This window comes from Rhizophagus irregularis, chromosome 8 (genome assembly GCF_026210795.1).
Source record: "Rhizophagus irregularis chromosome 8, complete sequence".
Classification (NCBI taxonomy): domain Eukaryota; kingdom Fungi; phylum Glomeromycota; class Glomeromycetes; order Glomerales; family Glomeraceae; genus Rhizophagus; species Rhizophagus irregularis.
The window spans coordinates 3,622,914-3,643,359 of record NC_089436.1 but is presented as its reverse complement, the minus strand read 5'-3'; the positions used below and the strand labels follow the sequence as shown (position 1 = coordinate 3,643,359).

General features: G+C 39.9%; 3 protein-coding genes across 3 annotated transcripts; all 3 read left to right on the top strand.

Annotated features, from left to right (window-relative positions):
• Nucleotides 1–2,063: 2,063 nt before the first annotated feature.
• Nucleotides 2,064–5,149, top strand: OCT59_028683 (uncharacterized protein; the record flags this gene model as incomplete). Its single annotated transcript, XM_066147473.1, has 3 exons — nt 2,064–2,171; nt 2,257–3,162; nt 3,311–5,149. 3 exons carry the CDS (start codon nt 2,064–2,066, stop codon nt 5,147–5,149), a joined length of 2,853 nt encoding a protein of 950 aa, XP_065994182.1.
• A 113-nt stretch (nt 5,150–5,262) lies between these two features.
• On the top strand, nt 5,263–5,733 carry OCT59_028682 (uncharacterized protein; the record flags this gene model as incomplete). Its single annotated transcript, XM_066147472.1, has 1 exon — nt 5,263–5,733. The coding sequence occupies one exon, from the start codon at nt 5,263–5,265 to the stop codon at nt 5,731–5,733; it is 471 nt and encodes a 156-aa protein (XP_065994181.1).
• A 93-nt stretch (nt 5,734–5,826) lies between these two features.
• On the top strand, nt 5,827–6,228 carry OCT59_028681 (uncharacterized protein; the record flags this gene model as incomplete). The annotated part of the gene is made up of 1 exon (XM_025327156.2): nt 5,827–6,228. One exon carries the CDS (start codon nt 5,827–5,829, stop codon nt 6,226–6,228), a length of 402 nt encoding a protein of 133 aa, XP_025172654.2.
• Between the last annotated feature and the right edge of the window lie 14,218 nt (nt 6,229–20,446).

The window sequence follows — 20,446 nt, the reverse complement described above, 5'->3', positions numbered from 1 at the left end:
TCCCGTCCCCGTCAGAAAAAATAAGTAATTGAACAATGGGTATACCATAAGTAACCTATAAGGACAGATAACATGTATACCCCGCACGCAGTATCAGTAATCCCCGAACTTGTAAGCCATATCCTGGAACACATTCCAAGTAGCAATTTTGGGCCACATCTTTTAGAAGTCAGCCCAATCTGGAGAGCTGAAGCTGAACGAGTACTCTGAAAGCGGCATAAAAAAGCCAAGGAGGCATACGACAGGGCAGTAGAAAAGAAGGAAAAAGCAAATGATGCTCTTGGCCAATCATTGGAGGAGGAGGGTATCCTCCGTGAACTTGAATGGAAGGCGTATCAAAAGGCTTGTAAAGAGTTAACGGACACTAGAAAAAAGCTAACTATAGTAAAAGGAGCTCTTGAGCGGTTTGGATTTCAGATATATGTAGTTTGAAAAAGGGGAAGGGAAGATTTAGAGCAGTCGTAAAGGTTCGTGGTTTATAGTTTTTTTTTTACCCCTAGAAGATAACCAGATATAACCGGAGGACCGCAGAATCGCAGGACCATAGGACTACAGGAGGTAAATTGGTAGGAGTGCAGATCTTTGGAAAAATATTCGGCAATTGAAGATTAGGTAACTATAAATTAGTACTCGATTTGATAGAACAAAAAATGACTGCCCAAACTAGCACTCAAGCTCAAGTTATCCCCAAGTTCGGTGAACAGAAGAAGGCTTTTAGTATTGATGAGCTTAAACGGCTCATTAACGCTGCAAAGAATATGAGGGATCTCAATCAAGCTAAAGGTTATCTTTGCAGTTACTTTATCCCCTGCTCCAACCCACATGGAGTCTTCATGTGGCGATCAGAAATCAAAAACCTCGAGCACATCACTGATAAAAATATTAATAAACTTATCCGTCCAATTACCAAAGTCTTTTACACACAATCTGAACAGGGTCCTTCACAAAAAGTTGAATTTAATATCAACAAATGGTTTATGATCGAATATAGTACTGTATGTGTAGCTACCTGTGACCCTCAAAAATCCCGTATCTTTAAACTAGGTGGCCAACTTTATCTCAATATCTTTCCAGGATTCCTCCATATCCTGCGTCCGATATCCACTTTTGAATCTACAACCCACCTCGCGGTTAAATTTATCTTCTCCCACATTCAGGATATCTGGTGTTCAGGCGATTGGAATCTTACTGAGTATATCATAAAGTGGTTGGCCGGTGTGGCAGCTGGAAGGAAAATGTATTCGATTCTCTACCTGAAATCTGGACAGGGTTGGGGTAAGAGTATTATAACAGATTTCATTCAACGTAGTGTTTTAGGTACTCAACTTGTTTATAAGACCAGCGATCCTCAAACGATTCTTGGAAGTTTCAATGGGCAATTACAGGGTAAGGTTCTTCTCCTCCTCGAGGAAATGCCTACAGAAAAAAGCCAGTGGAATAATCTGTATCGATCGTTGAAAGATAAGGTAACAGGCGATATAATGGAAATCCATGAAAAATACAAGACGCCAACACATTACAAAAACTTTATATCCACCATTGTACTCACTAATGAAAATGCTCTCAGAGTGGAGAATGACGATAGGCGCACAGTGTTCTTGGATGTGTCACCATCCCGCAAGGGAGACCTCAACTACTTTAAGAAACTCAGTGACGCTATGAAATACCCAGGCGCCAGTGAGGCATTCTATGCTTACTTGAGAGCCATTGCAGACGCTTACCTAGACTTCAATGGGAATCCACCACCTATGACAACATCTAAGCAGGATCACATCATATCGACTCTTCCACCCTATTTCAATTCATAAAGGACACTTACCTCATAGTAAAAAATCATATAACCGACCTACCTGTTCAAGAATTTTATAGGGTATATACTTCATACTGTGAAACTCATTGCATCTCACCATTATCAAAGATAAACGCTTCTAGAATCCTATCAAATGAGTTGAGTATAAATAGTAATCGGACTTATATAAATAAAAAGTTAACCCGAGTATATAGCATATCCAGGGAGGATCTTTACAAGAAATACCTCGGCAAAAAATGGATCCATGAAACAGATGAAATCAGAAGGAATAGATATAGAAACTCCTGAGAAGCCCGCATCTGATCCAAATGCCTTGGAGAAGTTCTTGGCAAATATATATAATCCAGCTAGTAAATCGCAAGTAGATCAAGAGAAAGTGGAGTTAGTTGTTGAGAAACCTGTTGAAGAAAAACCTACTGAAGAGCAACTAGTTGCCAAAATAAAAGGCTCCTCCATCAGTACCACCTAAACCTGATTGCTTGAAGGTAAAACCTGCACCTGTCATCAAAGAGGATCCTATTCCTGAGGAATCTCCAGCTCCCATAGAGTCAGATACTGATGAAATTATAGACAGTTTCTCAGACTGTTATCTATCTGATGAGGAATCTGATCAAGAAAATGAGCCGCCTGCTGAAGAACCTGCATTTAAAGCTGATGATAACTACGACGTTTTAGATGACTTGCTATCTGACTCAGATTTTACAACTGTGAACCCAGCTCCTGAACAACAACCCGAGTCTCCCGCAGAATTTTCTGCATCTGTCACTAAGCCTGACCCAGAACCCGCTCCTGAAGAGCAACCTATCCCAGAACCTGACACAGAACTAGAAGTTGACTGGGACCCTGAACCAAAGGAAGGTACTCGAGCACACTGGGCTTGGCATGAAAGGCACCGATGGGATCATAAGCCATGGGTCAAGAATTCAAAGGACCAGGTCTTCAATGATCTCTACAATACAGGTAAGGATTTATGGGCTAAGTACCAAGACGTGTCAGACGACTATGACTGGGAAATACTCGCGTTTGAAGTAGAGGAATGTCCCACAACACGTATTGAGGACGAGTACCAGTATTACCTTAGGGAGGTAGTAGACCGCTTCAAGGACTGGATTGAATATAATGGGAACTTACCTAAAACACCTAGCCGTAAAGAACTCGCAGATCTAATAAGAGTATACAAGGAGGATCGTGATGCCAAGATTATCCCTACCACCTCTGGTTATAAAACTATGAAGATGAATAAGGGTAAGGCACGAGAAATTCCAGAGGAACGTCCAAAAACTGATATGGAACGTGAATGGGAAGCCGCCAATGGAATTGTCGACGACTGGGATGAAGAGGATCTTGATCGTGTATGCAGCAAGATTGACTCCTTTTAATAAGATAAGCACTTCTTAGTTATCTTATATTTTTTGTATAAAAAACCTATATTACAACTGAACACAATTCATAAATACATCAAATGGTTTATTCAGAGATTGTCCGTGCTTTACCTACAAGACCGGATATCAAAGAATTAATTCAGGCGCAAGATTTTCCAGAGGAGCAATAGCAAGACTTGGACAGCGACTCCAATCCCAGTATCCGACACATAAATTTCAGATTCTGCTCCCCTATGAAAACTGGAAACCCGGTGGATGGACATCAGGAAACCAACCAGCCAGCCTCTTCTCACTCTTGGATCACTACAACGAAGCACAACTACCGGATGATGCAGACCCTGATTATTTTGAACGATTCATAATTTATGTGAGAGATGCCCCACCGGTTGCAGGGGGTTGCAACGGGGAGCTAAATGATTGCCTGTATGAACGCCTGAAATATATCTACGGCACATTCTCTAAAATGCCAAAGTCAATCGAAAAGCCCGAGTATATCAAAAAGGCATTAGGTCTCAATCGTGATGCTCCAGTTCCAGTCTCATATATGGATAAGGTTGAACAACTTGCAGGAAGCCTTGCACTTAATATTGTAGGGGATTCCACTCGAATTTCTAAGAGCAAATCTGACAGACGTGCAACACTTATCCTGTCTGAAGGCCACTACTCTCTTGCACTGAATCCCGGAAGACTCCACCCTAGCAAATTAGATAGAAAACAAAAGTCTCCCTTTGTTTATCGTGAAGATGGGGTTAATAATGTAGTAACAATATACAATGGTAAGACAGTTAAGTCTCTTACAGTTGGACAGTTTCAGAAAGGTAAGAACTCTGATAGTTACTCCTTCATCCCTATCAAGAAGAATTGTAAAACTGGAATATATGAAACACTTGAGGAAACATACCAGAGGATCCATGAAGAGCGGGATTCCTTCCTACAGGCTACAAAGAAGTTCAGTCTAGGAATCGACTTATCTTACCACAACTGGTCGTACAAGAGAACTGCACTCTGGCTTTTTGAACGGTTTAGTGTAGGGGTTCCAGCCAATGATCCTCTTGACCCAGTCAAAGCAGAGTGGATAAGTGATGCAATGATGGGAGGTCTTATCTGGGCAGACAATGAATGGAAGGGCTATGGAAGGCAATACGACGTGACAAGTTTGTATCTAAGTATTCAGCAATCAAATGCAAACTTTCCAATCCGACAAGGTAAGTTTCAAATACTCAAAGACTTTGTAGACCATAGAGGTTATGCCTTGTATGGATTATTTTGTGCTAGCTCCCAGGGAGCGCCCAAGGGCAAGGTAAGTGGTAATGATCTTCTCTTCCGACAGAATAAGAGGGGAGTCTATACATTCATTGACTTACAACGAGCAAAGAAACTTGGACTCGATATACAGTTAATCCAGGATGGAAAGCCAAATGCCTTGATATATGACAGAGAAGCAAGAATTCCTGGGACTGTAATATTTGGTGAGTATGTCCACTTTCTCTTCAATATAAAGAACCAGGGTGGCGTGGCCAGTCATGTTGCAAAGAGAGTTCTCAATACACTATGGGGAGCACTCTGCCAGAGGAAACGCAATTACAAGACACTCACCACAGATCAAACAGATCCATTCAAGTTTCCAGAAGGCCACACACTTGACTCCATCGTACCAGTAGGATCTGACCAGTGGCGATTCCAGTTCACAAACCCAGGTAGTCCCTTCAAGGGTGAGTATCCTAGGATCGCTCCATTCTTATTAGCACATGGACGGAAGACGACTTCAGAGTTATTAGAACCATATAAGGATAAAGTACGACGCATCCATACAGATGGATTTATTCTAGAGGAACAGCCGAGTAGTCCTACACTTATCACTTGTCCAGAAAATGCATCCAAAGCATTGAAAGCTCTCAAGTTTGAAACCGCAGGATACTGCCATGTGAAAAATGCAAACAAGGTTATCTGGACATGATTGCCAAGAATGCGGTTGGATTTACAGTAGGTATATATATTTTTTCTTGCTTGAATGTAAAGTCAATTTGAAGATTCCTATTTATTACAAAGTACAAAAAAGTATAAGGAATTATGTCAACATATACCGAATTAGCAAGCATTATTAACAGCACTGACAGCATTAGTGATAAAGTTATTTATGATGCATTACACAATCAGTTCACCATTGTCTCTGATGAAACTGCCCTCAAGATTATCCGTGCATTGAAAGACACTATAGTAGTCGCATTAGTATCTGGGTTTAGCAAAACCAGCTACCTTGTCCAGGATCATGTAAAGTATATCAAGAGAATCCAGACAGCAAAGTCTCCTGTATCATATGTGAAGTTCGTGGCCAGAAAACTCTTCCCAGATAATGCAGCATATACTGCTAAGATAGCAAAGATTCGTGAATCATACAAGAATAAACAAGCTCTTTTAGACAAACTTGAGGCCCTCTTCGAGTTGTATTATAATGTAACTAAGGACTCATTAACAGGCCCCCCAAAGCGAGCTGTCACTATGAATGAAGCTGAGAAAACCTTAGCAGAACTTCTTGCATAAGCGGCTCCTGTACGAATTTAGTTTATATTTTTTATCCATTTGTAATGGGCATACAGTAATTGAAGATGGCTATAGTATAAGTAACATAACATCATGTTGGACCGATTACCAGTAGAAATAGTCGAACGCATTGTTGCAAAGATCCCAGATACTGACCTTATTGCAGCGAGTAAAGTAGATAGTGTGTGGTGGCAGGAGGTTCGTCAAGAAGCATATAAGAGATGGAAAAATTACGCTACTACAATTGGGCATGTCCAAGCTCTTGGAAAGCCGTTTGAAAAAGGAAATATTGACTGGATATCATTTGAAGATGTAAACGACTTTTATAAAAGATGGATAGACCGCCTCACCGAGGATCAGCTTTATATTATGGAGAAAATGCTTAGGAATGGGATGGTCGTGGACCCCCAAGAGAGGGAAACCATAGAGCATGCATTAAGTGAACAAAGATGGGGAGGCGACCCTTGGGGACTGAACTGGGAGTGGAACGAATAGACTCAACAGGAGTACTAGCTTATTTATCGGGTATCCTCATATTTCTTGACAAGGACTGATGACCATGTAACCTTATCATCAGGTATCCTTGCATTTTTTCGACAAGGATTGATGACCATGTAACCTTATCATCAGGTATCCTTGAATTTTTTCGACAAGGATTGATGACCATATAACCTTGTCATCAGGTATTCTTGCATTTTTTAATAAGGACTGATGACCATGTAATCTTATCATCAGGTATTCTTGTATTTTTTGATAAGGACTGATGTACTAACAACTCTTATATTTTACCCAACTCATACCTTCTAACATGTCTAGAAACCTTGCTAGAAGAGGTGGCGGCAGCTATAACCCTAACAGTAATAAAGCTGCTCGTCAAGAAAAGAAAAATAATAAAAAACAACTCTCTGATAACTCTGGTTCTGATAGTGATAATAATTCTCAAAAACGTTCCCGTATACTTACAAAAGACTCTATGGATGAAGACTATGAAGATTTCGTTGCTGACGTGCCGGCTGACGGTGGTTTAGTTGGTTCAACTTCGACCGCTATTCCTCAACAAAATAATTCCCGCAGCACCGCCCAAGAAAATACTCAAGCTTCTACCCCGAATAATTCTGCTGCGCCTACTGCGCCTGGCCAAGGCGCGTCCTCTGGAGCTAACGCGTCTATTCATGCACCTCGAAATAAAGAAAATAACTCATCCCCTAACGTGTCTCCTAATATGGACGTGAATGATGATACATCGCCCGATCAGGCTGTCGATCCCTCCCCTACCATTACCATTAATCGTCAAGATTTCCTGGCTGCGGCTGCGCCCAACTCCGCTCCCCAAACTCTAGAGAAACTTAAAACTAATAAGGCAATCATTGATGCCGTTAACAATTTGTTTTTAGAAACATATGAATCATATACCGGTCGGGCTCGTATGACTGGTTCAGGGGACGCTAAACGTCTCATCATCCATTTCCACACTGCGGAGGCTCGTGACTTGTGTGTTGGTAGTATGCACTCTGAATTTCCGGACCTCCAGTTCCACCTGTATGATCCAAAACAACTCCGATCTGATGAAGATCTCCGCGCCATTCAAGTTACTGACATACCGTTCTTCATCACCAAACCTCAACTCCAATCCTACTTCAAGAAATTTGGCAATTTGCTATCCCTCCATCTCTATTCAAGGAAAGGTGCCAAAATGCAACAAGCCCGCATCGTTTACGATCATGCTGATGCTATCTCCCGTTTTACCACTCAATAGGTAGTTTATTGTTTTTCCACCTGTTTACGCGTCACTCCCTGCCATTATTCAGTGGAACTAAAAGCTGCTCGTCGTGAATTCGTTGCAATTCTCTCTGGCCTCCCTGCTAATACAAAAGATATTCATCTCGCTCCACTGGTTAAAGAACATGGAGCTAAAGCCATTAACATTCCTCTTTCCCTAAATTCTTATAAACCCAAGCCTTGGGCTTATGTTACTTTTAACTCGCAAGCGACGATGGACGCCGCTATGGAACAAACAATTGGATTCCAAGGTCGTATTCTACGATGGGGTACATCCAATGATTCTAAAGCCCTTTGCCACAGATGTGGCAAACTCGGTTGTGCTCCTACTTCCTGCCCACTCAATCAACGTCGTGGTCGCTCACGCACACGTGACCCTGTTGCTACCCTTAAAGAACGTTTCAACATTGGCCAAAGACCTGCTCACCAAAAAACTCCTCGCAATAATTCTTGGTCTCGATCTCGATCTAAATCCCGGGATCGTTCTGCCTCTGCTCAGCGTTCTCCTTCAAACTCCAATCGTTCAAATAATAATAATAATAACAATAACAGTACTAAACCCTCCTCCTCTGGTTCGGTTAACTCCTCCTCAGCTGCTCATGGACATATACCTTCCAATAATCGAAAAGGCAAAGATAGATCTGTTTCCTTTTCGGCCTCTGCTCGCGTTCCACTCCCGGACCCAACTACCCCTAATGCCCTTGAAGCTGCCCTTAAAATTCTCAACGTGTTGCAAACTCTTCAACATGATGTCGCACGAGTGGAATCCCGCATCTCATCTCTTGAACTCAATAATCAACGGCTGTCTGCTATTGAAGCCCACTTAGGCATCAATCCTCCTTCCGCACCTGTTGTCAATTCTGAACCTGATCGGATAGAAGAAGACCCTCCCGAAACTACTGGCACTTTAATCCAGCATCCCAATGCTCCTTTGTCTTCTGGTCCTAAGAAATCCACTCCCCCCAAATCTGCGCTTACCAATGCTTCGCACTCTGTTCCCGTGTCCAACTCTAACCCTTCCCCGCAAGACGAATTGAACTCGGTTATTCAAGATTATACTTCTCCGCTAATTAATTACGTCGTATTTCGGCGAACGGACCAATTCACTATTTATTATAAAATTACTATGAATTAATTACGTCTGTCAAAATACATTACGTCTGTCAAAATAAATTTAATTAGTATTTTGTCATTTTGACGAAAAGTATATTCAAGATCAAAAAGCGATTAAAGATACTTTACAATCGCTCACTGGTTCCATTCAAGGTTTTATAGCTTCTCTTGGTGGTTCTCCCTCCGATCGAGCTTCTGCTCCTTCGCAATAGCTGACTTCTTGATTCCTTTTCTCCGTTCCCTATTATCATTGTGCTCTAATGTCAGACAATTTTAATTATGATACATTTGTTCGTAACCCACCCAACTCCGTAGATACTTATAACTTTTTAGAACATGAATCTCTATTTACTACCCTAAATTCTTCCCCTATCCCTAATTCTTTTAATATTTCATCCTTTAATGTTAATGGTCTTCGCCATAATAGTCAAGTTAAATTTGAACAAATTTCCAACTTTTTCAACCTCAAACATATCTCCTTTGGTGGTATCGTAGATACCCATTTATCTCCTAAACAAATTCATTTTTTATCTAAACGCCTCCCTAATTATACTGTTTTTTCATCTGATATAGATAAAACTAAACAAGTTAAATCTACTGGTGGCGTTTCCCTTTTTATTGAAAAATCCCTTGCTTCCCATGTACAAGATTTTGTTTCACACTCTTCACGAATTTTATCTGTTGATCTATATTTTAAAGGCAACGTTAAATTACACATTTTTGTTATATATATTCCTCCTATTTCTGATTCTAAACTACGTTCAGAAACTATTGACCTTCTTTTACAATTATTGGTGCAAACCAAACAACAAAATTTTTATCACGTTATTTGTGGAGATTTTAATATGCATTTAGACATTTATTATCCCATTTACTTTAATCGCCCTGCTATTGCTTCTCAACGAGCTTATCGTTTGTTATATCATCTTTTATCTCATGGTTATGAAGAAACCATTCCTGTTAATGCTTCTACTTCTTTAGGCACCTTTCACCGTGATGACCAAGTTACTCGTATAGACTATGTTTGGTCTTGCCCGATGTTAAAATGCTTTGCTCTCACTTCCTACATATTTGACGCACAAGACACCTGCTCTTCTGACCACAATCCTATCATCACGTATTTTGATGACTCACTCTTGGCCGCGTCTATCAAGGTTGCTCGTGCTAAACAACTTCAACGACGAACCTGCCGCATTTTCAAATTTGATTCAGTCACTACTCAACAATGGGAATCCTTTTCTGTTTACACTGACTCCTTATGTGACGTTCCTCCTTCTACCTTTTCAACATGGCACATCAATCAACAATGTGAATATCTACATTCTCGTATCGTGAAAGCTGCTAATGCCTCTCTTCCATCTGTCACGGTTGGTAATCACCATACGCCTACGGTGCCCAAAGATTTGGAAGCTTTAACTCAACATTATCGTTTCCTCAGCCATCTTTTGCATTCGATACGCTTATTGCGCAAATATCCTACTCATATTTTAATAGATATGAACATGTTTGGTCCATTCATTTCATTCGACTTCAAAAAATTCTTCATCTTTATAAGAAGGTTATTCCTTCTCCCCCTATTTTACCTACTTCTTTAACCACATGTAGGCAAGACGGTTTTAATTCTTTATTAGAATCCTTAAAGACTATTTCCAGTGCCCTTTATGGCCTCCTTCTTCTCAAAGAGAAAGATTTTCAAGATTCTTCCATTCGTGCCAAATTGGATGATAGGGACAACAATTTTGAGTTTGATATTTCCTCATTCATTAATTCAGCTCTCTCAAGGACTCGACGTCGTATCACATTGGATCGTGTCTTTATCGACCACTCTACACAACCTAAACTTCTAACGGACCTGCATGATATTGATGCCGCTGTTATCAACCATTTCCAGAATTCCGTACCTATAAAATCATCTCCTCCTGATAACATTTCAGCTCTTCCTGAAAAATGGTCTTCTGCTTATCGTCCTATAGATGATGTGAATTCTTCTATTTATGATTCTTTGTTGGATCCTCCTACTCTTGAAGAATGGTTGTCTACGGTCTCTTCTATGCCTAACGACAAAGCTCCTGGTCCTTCTATGATTACTTATGAGATGCTTAAGCATCTGGGTTCAAACGCTTCTGCTCTGGTTTTAATTCTGGTCCAATCATGTTTCCACACTGCAGACATTCCTGATTTATGGCGTCAAGCTATGGTTTTCCCTATCCCTAAACCTCACGAATGGAAGTGTCAACTCAAGAATACAAGACCTATTACTTTACTTGAAGTAATTAGGAAATCTTTGGTCAAACTCTTTTATAATCGTCTCGCTTCCATTTTGGCTTCGAATGAAGTTCTCAAAGGAGGAAACTTCGCCGGTCTCCCTGGTGGTTCTTGTCGCGACCCTATTGTCGTCCTGGAATCTATTATCCATGATGCTCATGTCAACAAATCGCCGCTTTGGATTCTTTCACAAGATATTTCGAAGGCTTTTGACTCGGTTGATCTCAAGATGTTGCGTTTTGCTTTAGAATGCATTAAACTTCCTGCTTCTGCTACCAAGTTTATTTTATCCCTCTTTATGAAACGCTCTAATCGCGTTTTTACTGCTCATGGAACTACACCTTCTTACCGCGTTCGTATTGGTATAGATCAAGGCGAAGTTATCTCTCCTTTACTCTGGGTTATATATATAGACCCTTTATTGACTGTTCTTAAGAATGAAATGATGGATCCATATATACTTTATGCTCCTTCTTTATCTAATCCCTTGGCTAAGACAAGTCCAGATGGATTACGCATCAACAACTTGGTCTTTATGGACGATTCTACTTTAATCTCGTCATCTAAATCTGGAATGGAATCGATGCTTTCTATTACGGAAGAATTTTATCAGATCAATAATACTTCCGCTAATCACAACAAATATGTTTTAATTACTAATTCGTTGCCTCCCACTTCAGCTCCTTCGCCTTCTCCAGTCGTGTTTGACTTGCAATTATCTGGATTGAACAAAGTTCCTTCCATCTCTATTGTGCCCATCTCCATGAATAGCTCTTTCCGCTTCTTGGGCGTCTGGTTCAATGTTGCTGGATCTCGCGATTTTGTCAAAAAGCAAGTTGCTAGAGAATGTAACTCTTTCGCTGCTACCGCTCGTCCTGCCAAATTATCTGCTAAACAAGTAGTTTATTTACACAACACTGTCCTTATTCCGAAATTGGAATATCGCATGCAAGTCACACACCTCTCTGAATCTGAATGTGCCTCGGCAACCAGCAGTATCCGTTCCTTGGTTAAACATAAGGCTAATTTTTCACGTGTACTCCCAGATTCTATTTTGTTTTTATCTCAAGGCTTGGGATTGATTAATTTATTTTTTCACCAATCACAAACACATTTAACTAATTTATTTTTATTAGCTAATTCTTCTTCTTCTTTTATGAAAAGTTTATTTTTATATAGATTGCGTTTAATTCAATTTTCTTTTTTGATTCCTGTTTCCCCTTTGTTAGTTAAAGATTGGACTATATGGTCTAAACTTTTTGCTTTTAAACAGGATTATATCGCTTGCACTATTGCTCTTCTGACCGCCACTCCTTTCAAGTTGTCACGTTCTCGACTTTCAACTTTGCCTGACCTTACTATATCTGATGGTCATACACCCTTATTTGACGTTATGACTCCAAAGATTTTTATATCTTACTTCTGGCGTCTTAGAAGTTTGCAACTTTATTACCTATCTCAATTCATCACGCCTCAAGGAACCCATATGATCACTTGGAATGTTTATTTATCCAATCTATCAAGTAGGAAAGGTCATCGAGTCCTCCCGCATAAATGGTTCAACGACATCCACCAATGCGTCACTGTTCCAAATTCCAATTCTCTGCTTTTGGAACAATTTTCCTCTGAAGCTATCCCTTCAAACATTGACTTGGTTCCGGCTTTTGGCTCATCTCGAAAATCCATGAAATAGATCGTGACTTTGGATGATGATGGTTCTCCTTTATTTGGAAAACAACTTAGTAAACAACAATATTCCTGCAAGATTGTCCATTGGACCTCTGATTGTGTGACTCGCCCTAATGATGTTATCACGCTCACTCCTTGCCCCGGTTGTTCTAAACATGTACCGGTTTCTCATACTAAAAATCAACCATCTGATGTTACTCCCTTATGTATCATCCCAAAACTCTCTCCAATTAGATCTTTAATTCTCCCAACTACGCAGGAGCGTATTAGACATGACACCACCAATATTTCTTCTCCCTTTACTTGGGCGGACCTTGATGAAACTGTAAGAACATACTTTAGTCGTCTGGACATTCAACCAAATTTTTCACAAGTAGATGTGGATACTGTGCCTTCTCCTACTCCTTCCCCTTTGGGCTCGGTTGCCTCCCTTGCTTTTGCTGCTTCTCCGTTAGCGACTCCTCTTGACAACCATTATTGTTTTTATACCGATGGTTCCTTAATTAACCTTGGCACTCCTGATGTTTCGATGGGTTGGTCTTGGGTTCAAGTCCTCGATGGCGCTGGTTTTTTCCAATCTATCGCTGCTTATGCACATGGAATTATTCATAATTGGCCTTCCTCTTCAAGAGCTGAAACCGCTGCTATACATGCTGCCCTCACAGTCACTCCTCCTTCTTCAACGGTCACTATTTATACTGACTCTCAATCTGCCATAGATGGTCTTCGTCTATGTGCTTCTTCTTCTTATTCCAATAGTAGGCTTTATTACAAGACCACCAATTTTGAACTCTGGGCCATTATTGAACGTCTCATTTCCTCCAAATCTTTATCCGTCACGGCTGTTAAAGTGAAAGGTCACTCTGGTAATTTCTATAATGACTACGCGGACTCTCTGGATAACTCTGCGCATACTTCTTCTTCAGCAATTCTTCTTTCTGATCTGGATCAAGTATCTCCTCACGATTTCTTATTAAAATATGATGATATTTTATGCGAATCCAACCCACGACGCCTATTTAAGCAATATTCGCAAATGCTGTGGATGCATAGATTAACGCGTTTATCGCGTTTTAACTTTACCATTATTTTATCTTCCATTTCAGATTTCGTGATTGATTGGGATCTTACCTGGTTCTTGTTAAATTCTGAACCTCAGCATGATACCTCCTTTACTCGTGCTCATGCTTCCTTTCATCGCACCTTCAAATTTAAACTCTTTTTGGAAGATTTGCCTACCTTGGAACATCTCAAAAGAATTCGCCCGGACTTATATATTGACATTTTAACGTGTCGTTCATGCCTCGACTCTAAGGAAGATTTCATGCACTTGTTTATGTGCAAATGTAGACGAACTGCTATGGAACAAATTCTCTTTTCCTACCAGAAAAATTTTATCATGAAACTCCAATATGCTGGTGATCTCGTTAAAAAGGATCCCTCTCTGATTATTAACAAATTTAAATCTCTTCCTTGTTGGTCCTTTTCTTCTTCAAATTGGGCCTCATATAGTCTTGTCCGTGGCTGCCTTCCAAAATCCTTCGTCGAATTTTTTGATGAACTTTCCATTCCACGTAACTCAGCGATGAAGGTTATCTCTGCTATCCACAATCACTTTATCCAAAAGATCAGAAAAAGAATTTGGCTACCGCGCTCCTATGACAAATCTCAATGGGAAGACGCGATGAATATCACTCAAAAACTTAAACTTTCTCGGCCTTCCAATTTGCCAAAGTCCACGTACTTACCTTTCTCAACTTTACCTCCTCCGACCCTTTCCGACGCCACATGTGACTCCGACGTTGATTATTTGATGAACTCGATGAAATATGGTTTGCCTTGGTTTAAACACTATTCGGGTTTTCTGGGTCGTCTAACGGTGCAACTTACTAACAGCTTTAGCAGGGTGGTGTGTCGATTTTAATAATGGCACATTGTTCGTTGGTTTGTTTGCATAGTTGCTTCTTCTTAGGTTGGAATATATCTAGGCGGGGGATCAGGATAGTTTTAGTGTTATGCGATTTTTTCCTTTTCGAATTAATTTTATAGCTTTATTACTGTTTTGGAGACTATATAGTTTTGTTTTTAGTTAATTTTATTTTTCTCTTTTGTACTTTGAAAATTTTATTTTATTTTTGTAAGTTCATTAAATAAATTTAATAAAGATAAAGGCTATTATGCCATGTTTGCCTTGATAAGGACTGATGACCGTGTCACTTGGTTATTGTAAATTGAAGAAAACTATTAGGTATGTAGACACGTACAGAAAAAAGACATGTCTTACCCTTATATAGCTAACCCTATAACTGGACGTCCAATTATTATCGGTGGAGATACCTTTAATCGAATAGTTATGGAATCCCATGATTATATTGATGGAAGGCTTGTCCGTAGACAAACTGCACCTCCACCTGAAGAGCAACCTGTATATTTAAATACAGATACAGGACGTTATGTTCGACGTGGTACTAGAACATATCATAGACTGATTGAGAGTGACTATGAGGTAGTTGAGGATTACTACCTTGTCCATTATGAAGAAGAGGCGCTTATAGAGGAAATCATCAATGAAACACGCTATAATGAGGAAAATCTTGATGGGCAGCGGTTAACTTTCAATGATATACAACAAATCAGGACTGCTATTCAGGCTGACCAAGATAAATATGATGATTTTATCTTACAGCAGGATATGACTGATATGACAACTATCAGTCCTTCTGGTCGTCCACGAACTTTGGAGGACCATACCCCGAGACTTGCAGAGCTTAATATTGAGTTGTATAGGGAATGTCTCATGCCTGTAAACCCAAGTGACTTAACGGACAAGTTGTGCAAGGACTGCTCCGAATAGTTACTTAATTTTGAATAATTCTTTTTTACATAAAGAAAGATAGCCATGTCAACATCAATCATAATAAACCAGTGCCAAAACTGTGGAGTAATCACTTCAAAAACAGCATATGGAGGATTATCCAGTGTATTATACAGACAGATTATAAAGAAGATTAGTGATGAAAATGACCCTCTACAAGCTTTGGGACTTGCTAGGGATAAGTTAGTTCAGATCATTCGTCGGGGAAGTAATGTGTACTTTACACAATTGTTTACACAAAGACTGGATATAAATATTATGGATGGAGAGCCATATGAAGATATTAGGAAGTGGCTTCTCGAACAGCTTATAGCCATAGGTTGTGACAGTGGAGAAATTGCTTTATATCAATTTCTAAGGGATACATATCCAGATGGTATTGACGAGCCTTTCACTACATTCTATGAGAACTATGTAAATCATATAAGTAATCCAATGACTAAGAACTTTGCTTCTCGTGCTTTAGGAGCAATAGGGTTGAAGGCTAAGATGTTAAGGATTGACTTTGAAGGCCGTAAAAAAAGTGCTATGATTCTTAGAGCTTCTGCAGACGAATTACTTGATATTCTCACAAGATACTATTAATTCCTACTTGTAATGCTCGACGGTCCATGTGGCTCTTAGAAAAGATTTGTAGAAGGACTTCAATACCTTCTATTATTTGTTTATCATCCAGAGGGTGACTAGACTTCAGGGCTTCATATCGGGAGAATAACTCCTTCACATTCTCAGTTTTCAAAGTTTCAGTCTTTGCAGTCCTACCCTGTACTTTTGCTAAGAAATCCTGAAAGTCGGCTCCTAGGGTCTTACCAGAGAGTCCATAAGCTTCCCGAAAGACATATTTAATCCAGGTATCTGCATTCTTGGCTAAGACACCAGGTACAAGTAAATGTTGACGTTCTTTAGGGGATGGAAATACCCAAGCAAATTCAATCAAGTGTCCACCTTTTTTTGCTTCAAATACAGCTTTCTGACCATAGGGTCTAAACTTGGATCGAACTGTGATTGAACTGGGTTCAGACTGAGATCGAACTGGGTTCAAACTTGGATCAAACTGAGTTTGAACTGAGATCGAACTAGGATTGAACTGAGATTGCTCTGTGATCGAACTGAGACTAGTATCCCATCTTACTCGAATGGACAGTGGATCACTTTTGGACCGTCTAAGATCAAACACTACAAATTCACGTTGCAGAGTAAGATCATCAATTACTGGTGCTAATGACTCTGATTCTTCTGTATATAGGCGGATGATTCTCTTGGTATCTGTAAGGCTCCCATGACCTCCATGCAGTGAGATGTAGTTAACATTTTCTCGAATAGCCTTAGGAATGGCAAAGAATCTTTGGGCTACATAAATACATGAAATATTTTTGTGTCGTCCATGTGTAAAGTAACCAGTGATGAGATCCTGGATTTTTTTAGGTGCATCCATCAGATCCTCGAAGATTACCACAGTAGCTTGAGTAGGGTTGAAGGAGTCAATCTCTGGAATCTCATCATGGGTTACTGCAGTGAATGAGATCTTCTCCTCTTCGAAAAAATCATGTACAACTGCCCACTTCGGCTCATCAAGATATCTGCCAACTAAAAGTACTGCATCACATAGTACATACCGATTACCATCCTCCTTTGCTTTCTTGTCACACATTAACAAATTAATGATCATAGTTGTCTTACCTGAGTCTGAGCTACCTGCTACGGCTAATTGAAAGGGCCATGATGGAGCAAACTCATTGCCTTGTCTTGAGTCGGTCGTGTACTCGTCCAAATTGTATACATAAAGATCCATTTGAATTTTATTCTAACTTAGTTTAAATACGATGTCAACATCAACACCAATTCCAGTTTATACTCCTTCAGAACCTACTGGACCGCCTCCTGCACACTTGGTCAATGAAAAAGACGATGATGAATTAGTTAGAATACTAAAGGCTCATGCAAATTTATTGACTACCAGGGGTCGTTTAACTGTTGATTCAGAGATACAGGAGGCAAATAATCAAATCAAACATATTATTAATATATTAATGTATCGCTGTAAAGCAAAACATGAAGAACTTGGTATTACAAAAGATTTGTTAGTTTTTGCACAAGGTAAGATAAATGCATTTGATGAAACGTTTACTAATTTAGAACATCAATTAGTTATTATACGTGCTGCCAATGATAATTTCATAGAAGAAAACCATAACCTGCAAAGAGATTATGATACTATGGTAGAGCTTCGTCAACGGGCTATAGGTGAACGTAATCAGGCACGACATGAACGTAATGTATTACAAGCAGATTATACTCAAGCAGTAAGGGATCGTAATGAGGCTCAAAATGCTGTGAATCGTGGTAATATCCTTTTAAATCATTGGCGGCTGAGGGCTACTCGGACTGGAGGGCAACTTGTATTGGTTAATGCGCAACTTGGACAGGTTAATGCACAGCTAGCACATGCTAATAATAGGGTGCATTTTGGGATTCAGACATTAGGGAGACTTAGGAATAGACTTTTCCAACAGATAGCTGCTCTTAGAATTCAGGTACAATGGTTTCGAATTAGACAATTGAACCCTCCTCCACCTCTTTTAAACAATCCACTAGAGACGATATGGCTACCACTGCGATAGGATTGCCAATTTTTGAGGGCAAAGCTACTGATGATATTGATACATTTGTTAGGCTTTATATGGGTTATCTTGATACTATTAATCTTAACCCATACGCTGCTGGAGGGCCACCAGAGTCTTGGAAAAGAGCTATGGGTATACTTAGAAGCTGCATGGCTGGTGAAGCGGCTGAATGGTTTGATCGAGAAATTACAGGAAAAAATTGGGAACTTTCTGGTATCACTTCAAGAGGTGGAGCTAATTTAGCTGCTTTTGTAGCATTAGTAATACCAGAAGGTGCAGGAGGACCAAATGCAGGTACCTATGTAAATGGGTCTGAAGCACATGTTTATGCTACAGATGCAGCTAATGCATTAGTAACTATTAAAGCGGCATTTATTCCTACCCATGATTTAATAGGTGGAGATAAAGCTTGGGGAAGAGCTGGTGCTCGTCTGACAGATAGAGTTGCTCCAGCTACTGCAGATGCTGGTGTTGCTGCTGCTAATAATCATCCTATAGTTTTTCCAGGTATTAAACCTAACCAGGCGCTTTATTGGCTTAGAACACAATTTCCAACTATTTTAGATGAAAAGAAACGTATCCGTTTTAACAGTCTTTATCAGGAAAATGAGCCAGTTGATGCATTTTATAGAACTGTAAAGAGGGCTGGAAAATTACTAAAACTAACTGATGATCTTATTATCGACCAGTTCTTTAGAGGTCTTTTAGCTGATAATATTTTTGAAGCAGAAAGGTTTAGTAATCTTAATCCTGATGACTTGGTTAAACATCTGAGAAATTTAGAACGGAGAAGGGCTGAAATGCGCTTGGGGTTACAAGATAGAAATCGACGACTTCAAGCAGATTACAGTGATGTAACTCAACCTCCGTTAGGAAAACAGGAACCTGTCGTACTGACATCAAAGTCATCTGGGGTTACTCAAGAACAATTACAAGAGTTACTTAAGGCTCAAGCTGAGGAACTTACCAAGAATTTTCAGGTGCAATTTAAACAATTACAGGCTCGGCCAGTTCGTAATCCACCAGTCTATAGACAGCAGATTAAACCTGTTCGACCAAAACCACAGAGACGTGTTGTTCAGGATCCTCAGGATTCTGATTGGGATGATGGTTATGTAGAACTTGATGTTGGTGATGATCCTGATGCTCCTGAGTGGACTTTGGATGATCATCAAAATGCTATTGATCTTATTATGGGATATAAATGTGGGACGTCTAAAATACTTACAAAACAACTTCAGAAGGCTAAAGATAGACGTGATGATCTGGATTTGGCCCAAGCAATGAGAAACCTCAATCTTAATGATGATGCTATGGACATTGATACTGCGAGTTTTGGTGAAAAGGTAGAATTGAGAGAAAAAGATGGTGATGTCTATATGGTTCGTGTTGGGTCAAAAAAAGTAGGTTCGAGTATCTCAAAACTTCTTAAGTCGTCCCCAAATAAGACAGCAGTTAGCTCTTCTAGTGTGCCATTGAAAGGCAAAGCAACCCCTGTTAAGATTCCTGTGAAAGTTACTGGTAGTAAGTCTATACCTGCAAAAGCTGTTACTAAGAATGACTTATTAAGCCTGTTAAGGTCTGCAGACTTTAGGAAATTACTCCGTGAGATTCTTCAGGAGGAGTTATTGTCTGCTAGAAAAGTCACAGAGATTCCGGAGGACCTAGTTGAGGAGGAACAAGAAGAGGATATCAGGGTAGATGATCCTATGGATATTGACATAGCTCGTTTAGAGAATACTAAAGATCTTTTAGCACTGAATGGGGAGGTTAATGGAATAGCAATTCAGTGTTTAGCAGACACTTGTGCTAATGCGTCTTTTATTCAGAGAGAAGCTGCTGAGGAATTAGGGTTGGATATCGACAAGAGTATTACATACAACATATCTGGTGCTTCAGGAACAGGTAGGACATTCGGCATGGTAAAGGGAGTGTCAATCAAACTTACCCCTGATTATGCTATCACTGAGGATCTTGCAGTTTTAGATGGATACAAGCATAGGGAGATTGGGTTAAGCCGAACATGTCTGAAACGTTACAATTATGATGTCCATGAATCACGTGAACATATAGCCTTTACCTGTGATGGGAAGAATGTTTTTATCCCGATAGTTCCTGATGCTAATCGAGGGGATAAAAAATAAGACCCTTTAATTCTTCTATTTTTTTTTATTCCCAAAATTTGCGAATTAAGTCAGGGACATCCTCCTTCAACCGGTCAGCAGGTTCCCAAGTAGCCTCAGTGTCTGGATAGCGCTCCCACTTAACCAAATACTGGTCTTGACCTTTTCTAATGCGATGCCGAAGTATCTGCTCAGGAACAAATCTTTCAGGTTGTCCTCTTATCACAGAGTCAGGTGGAGGCTTT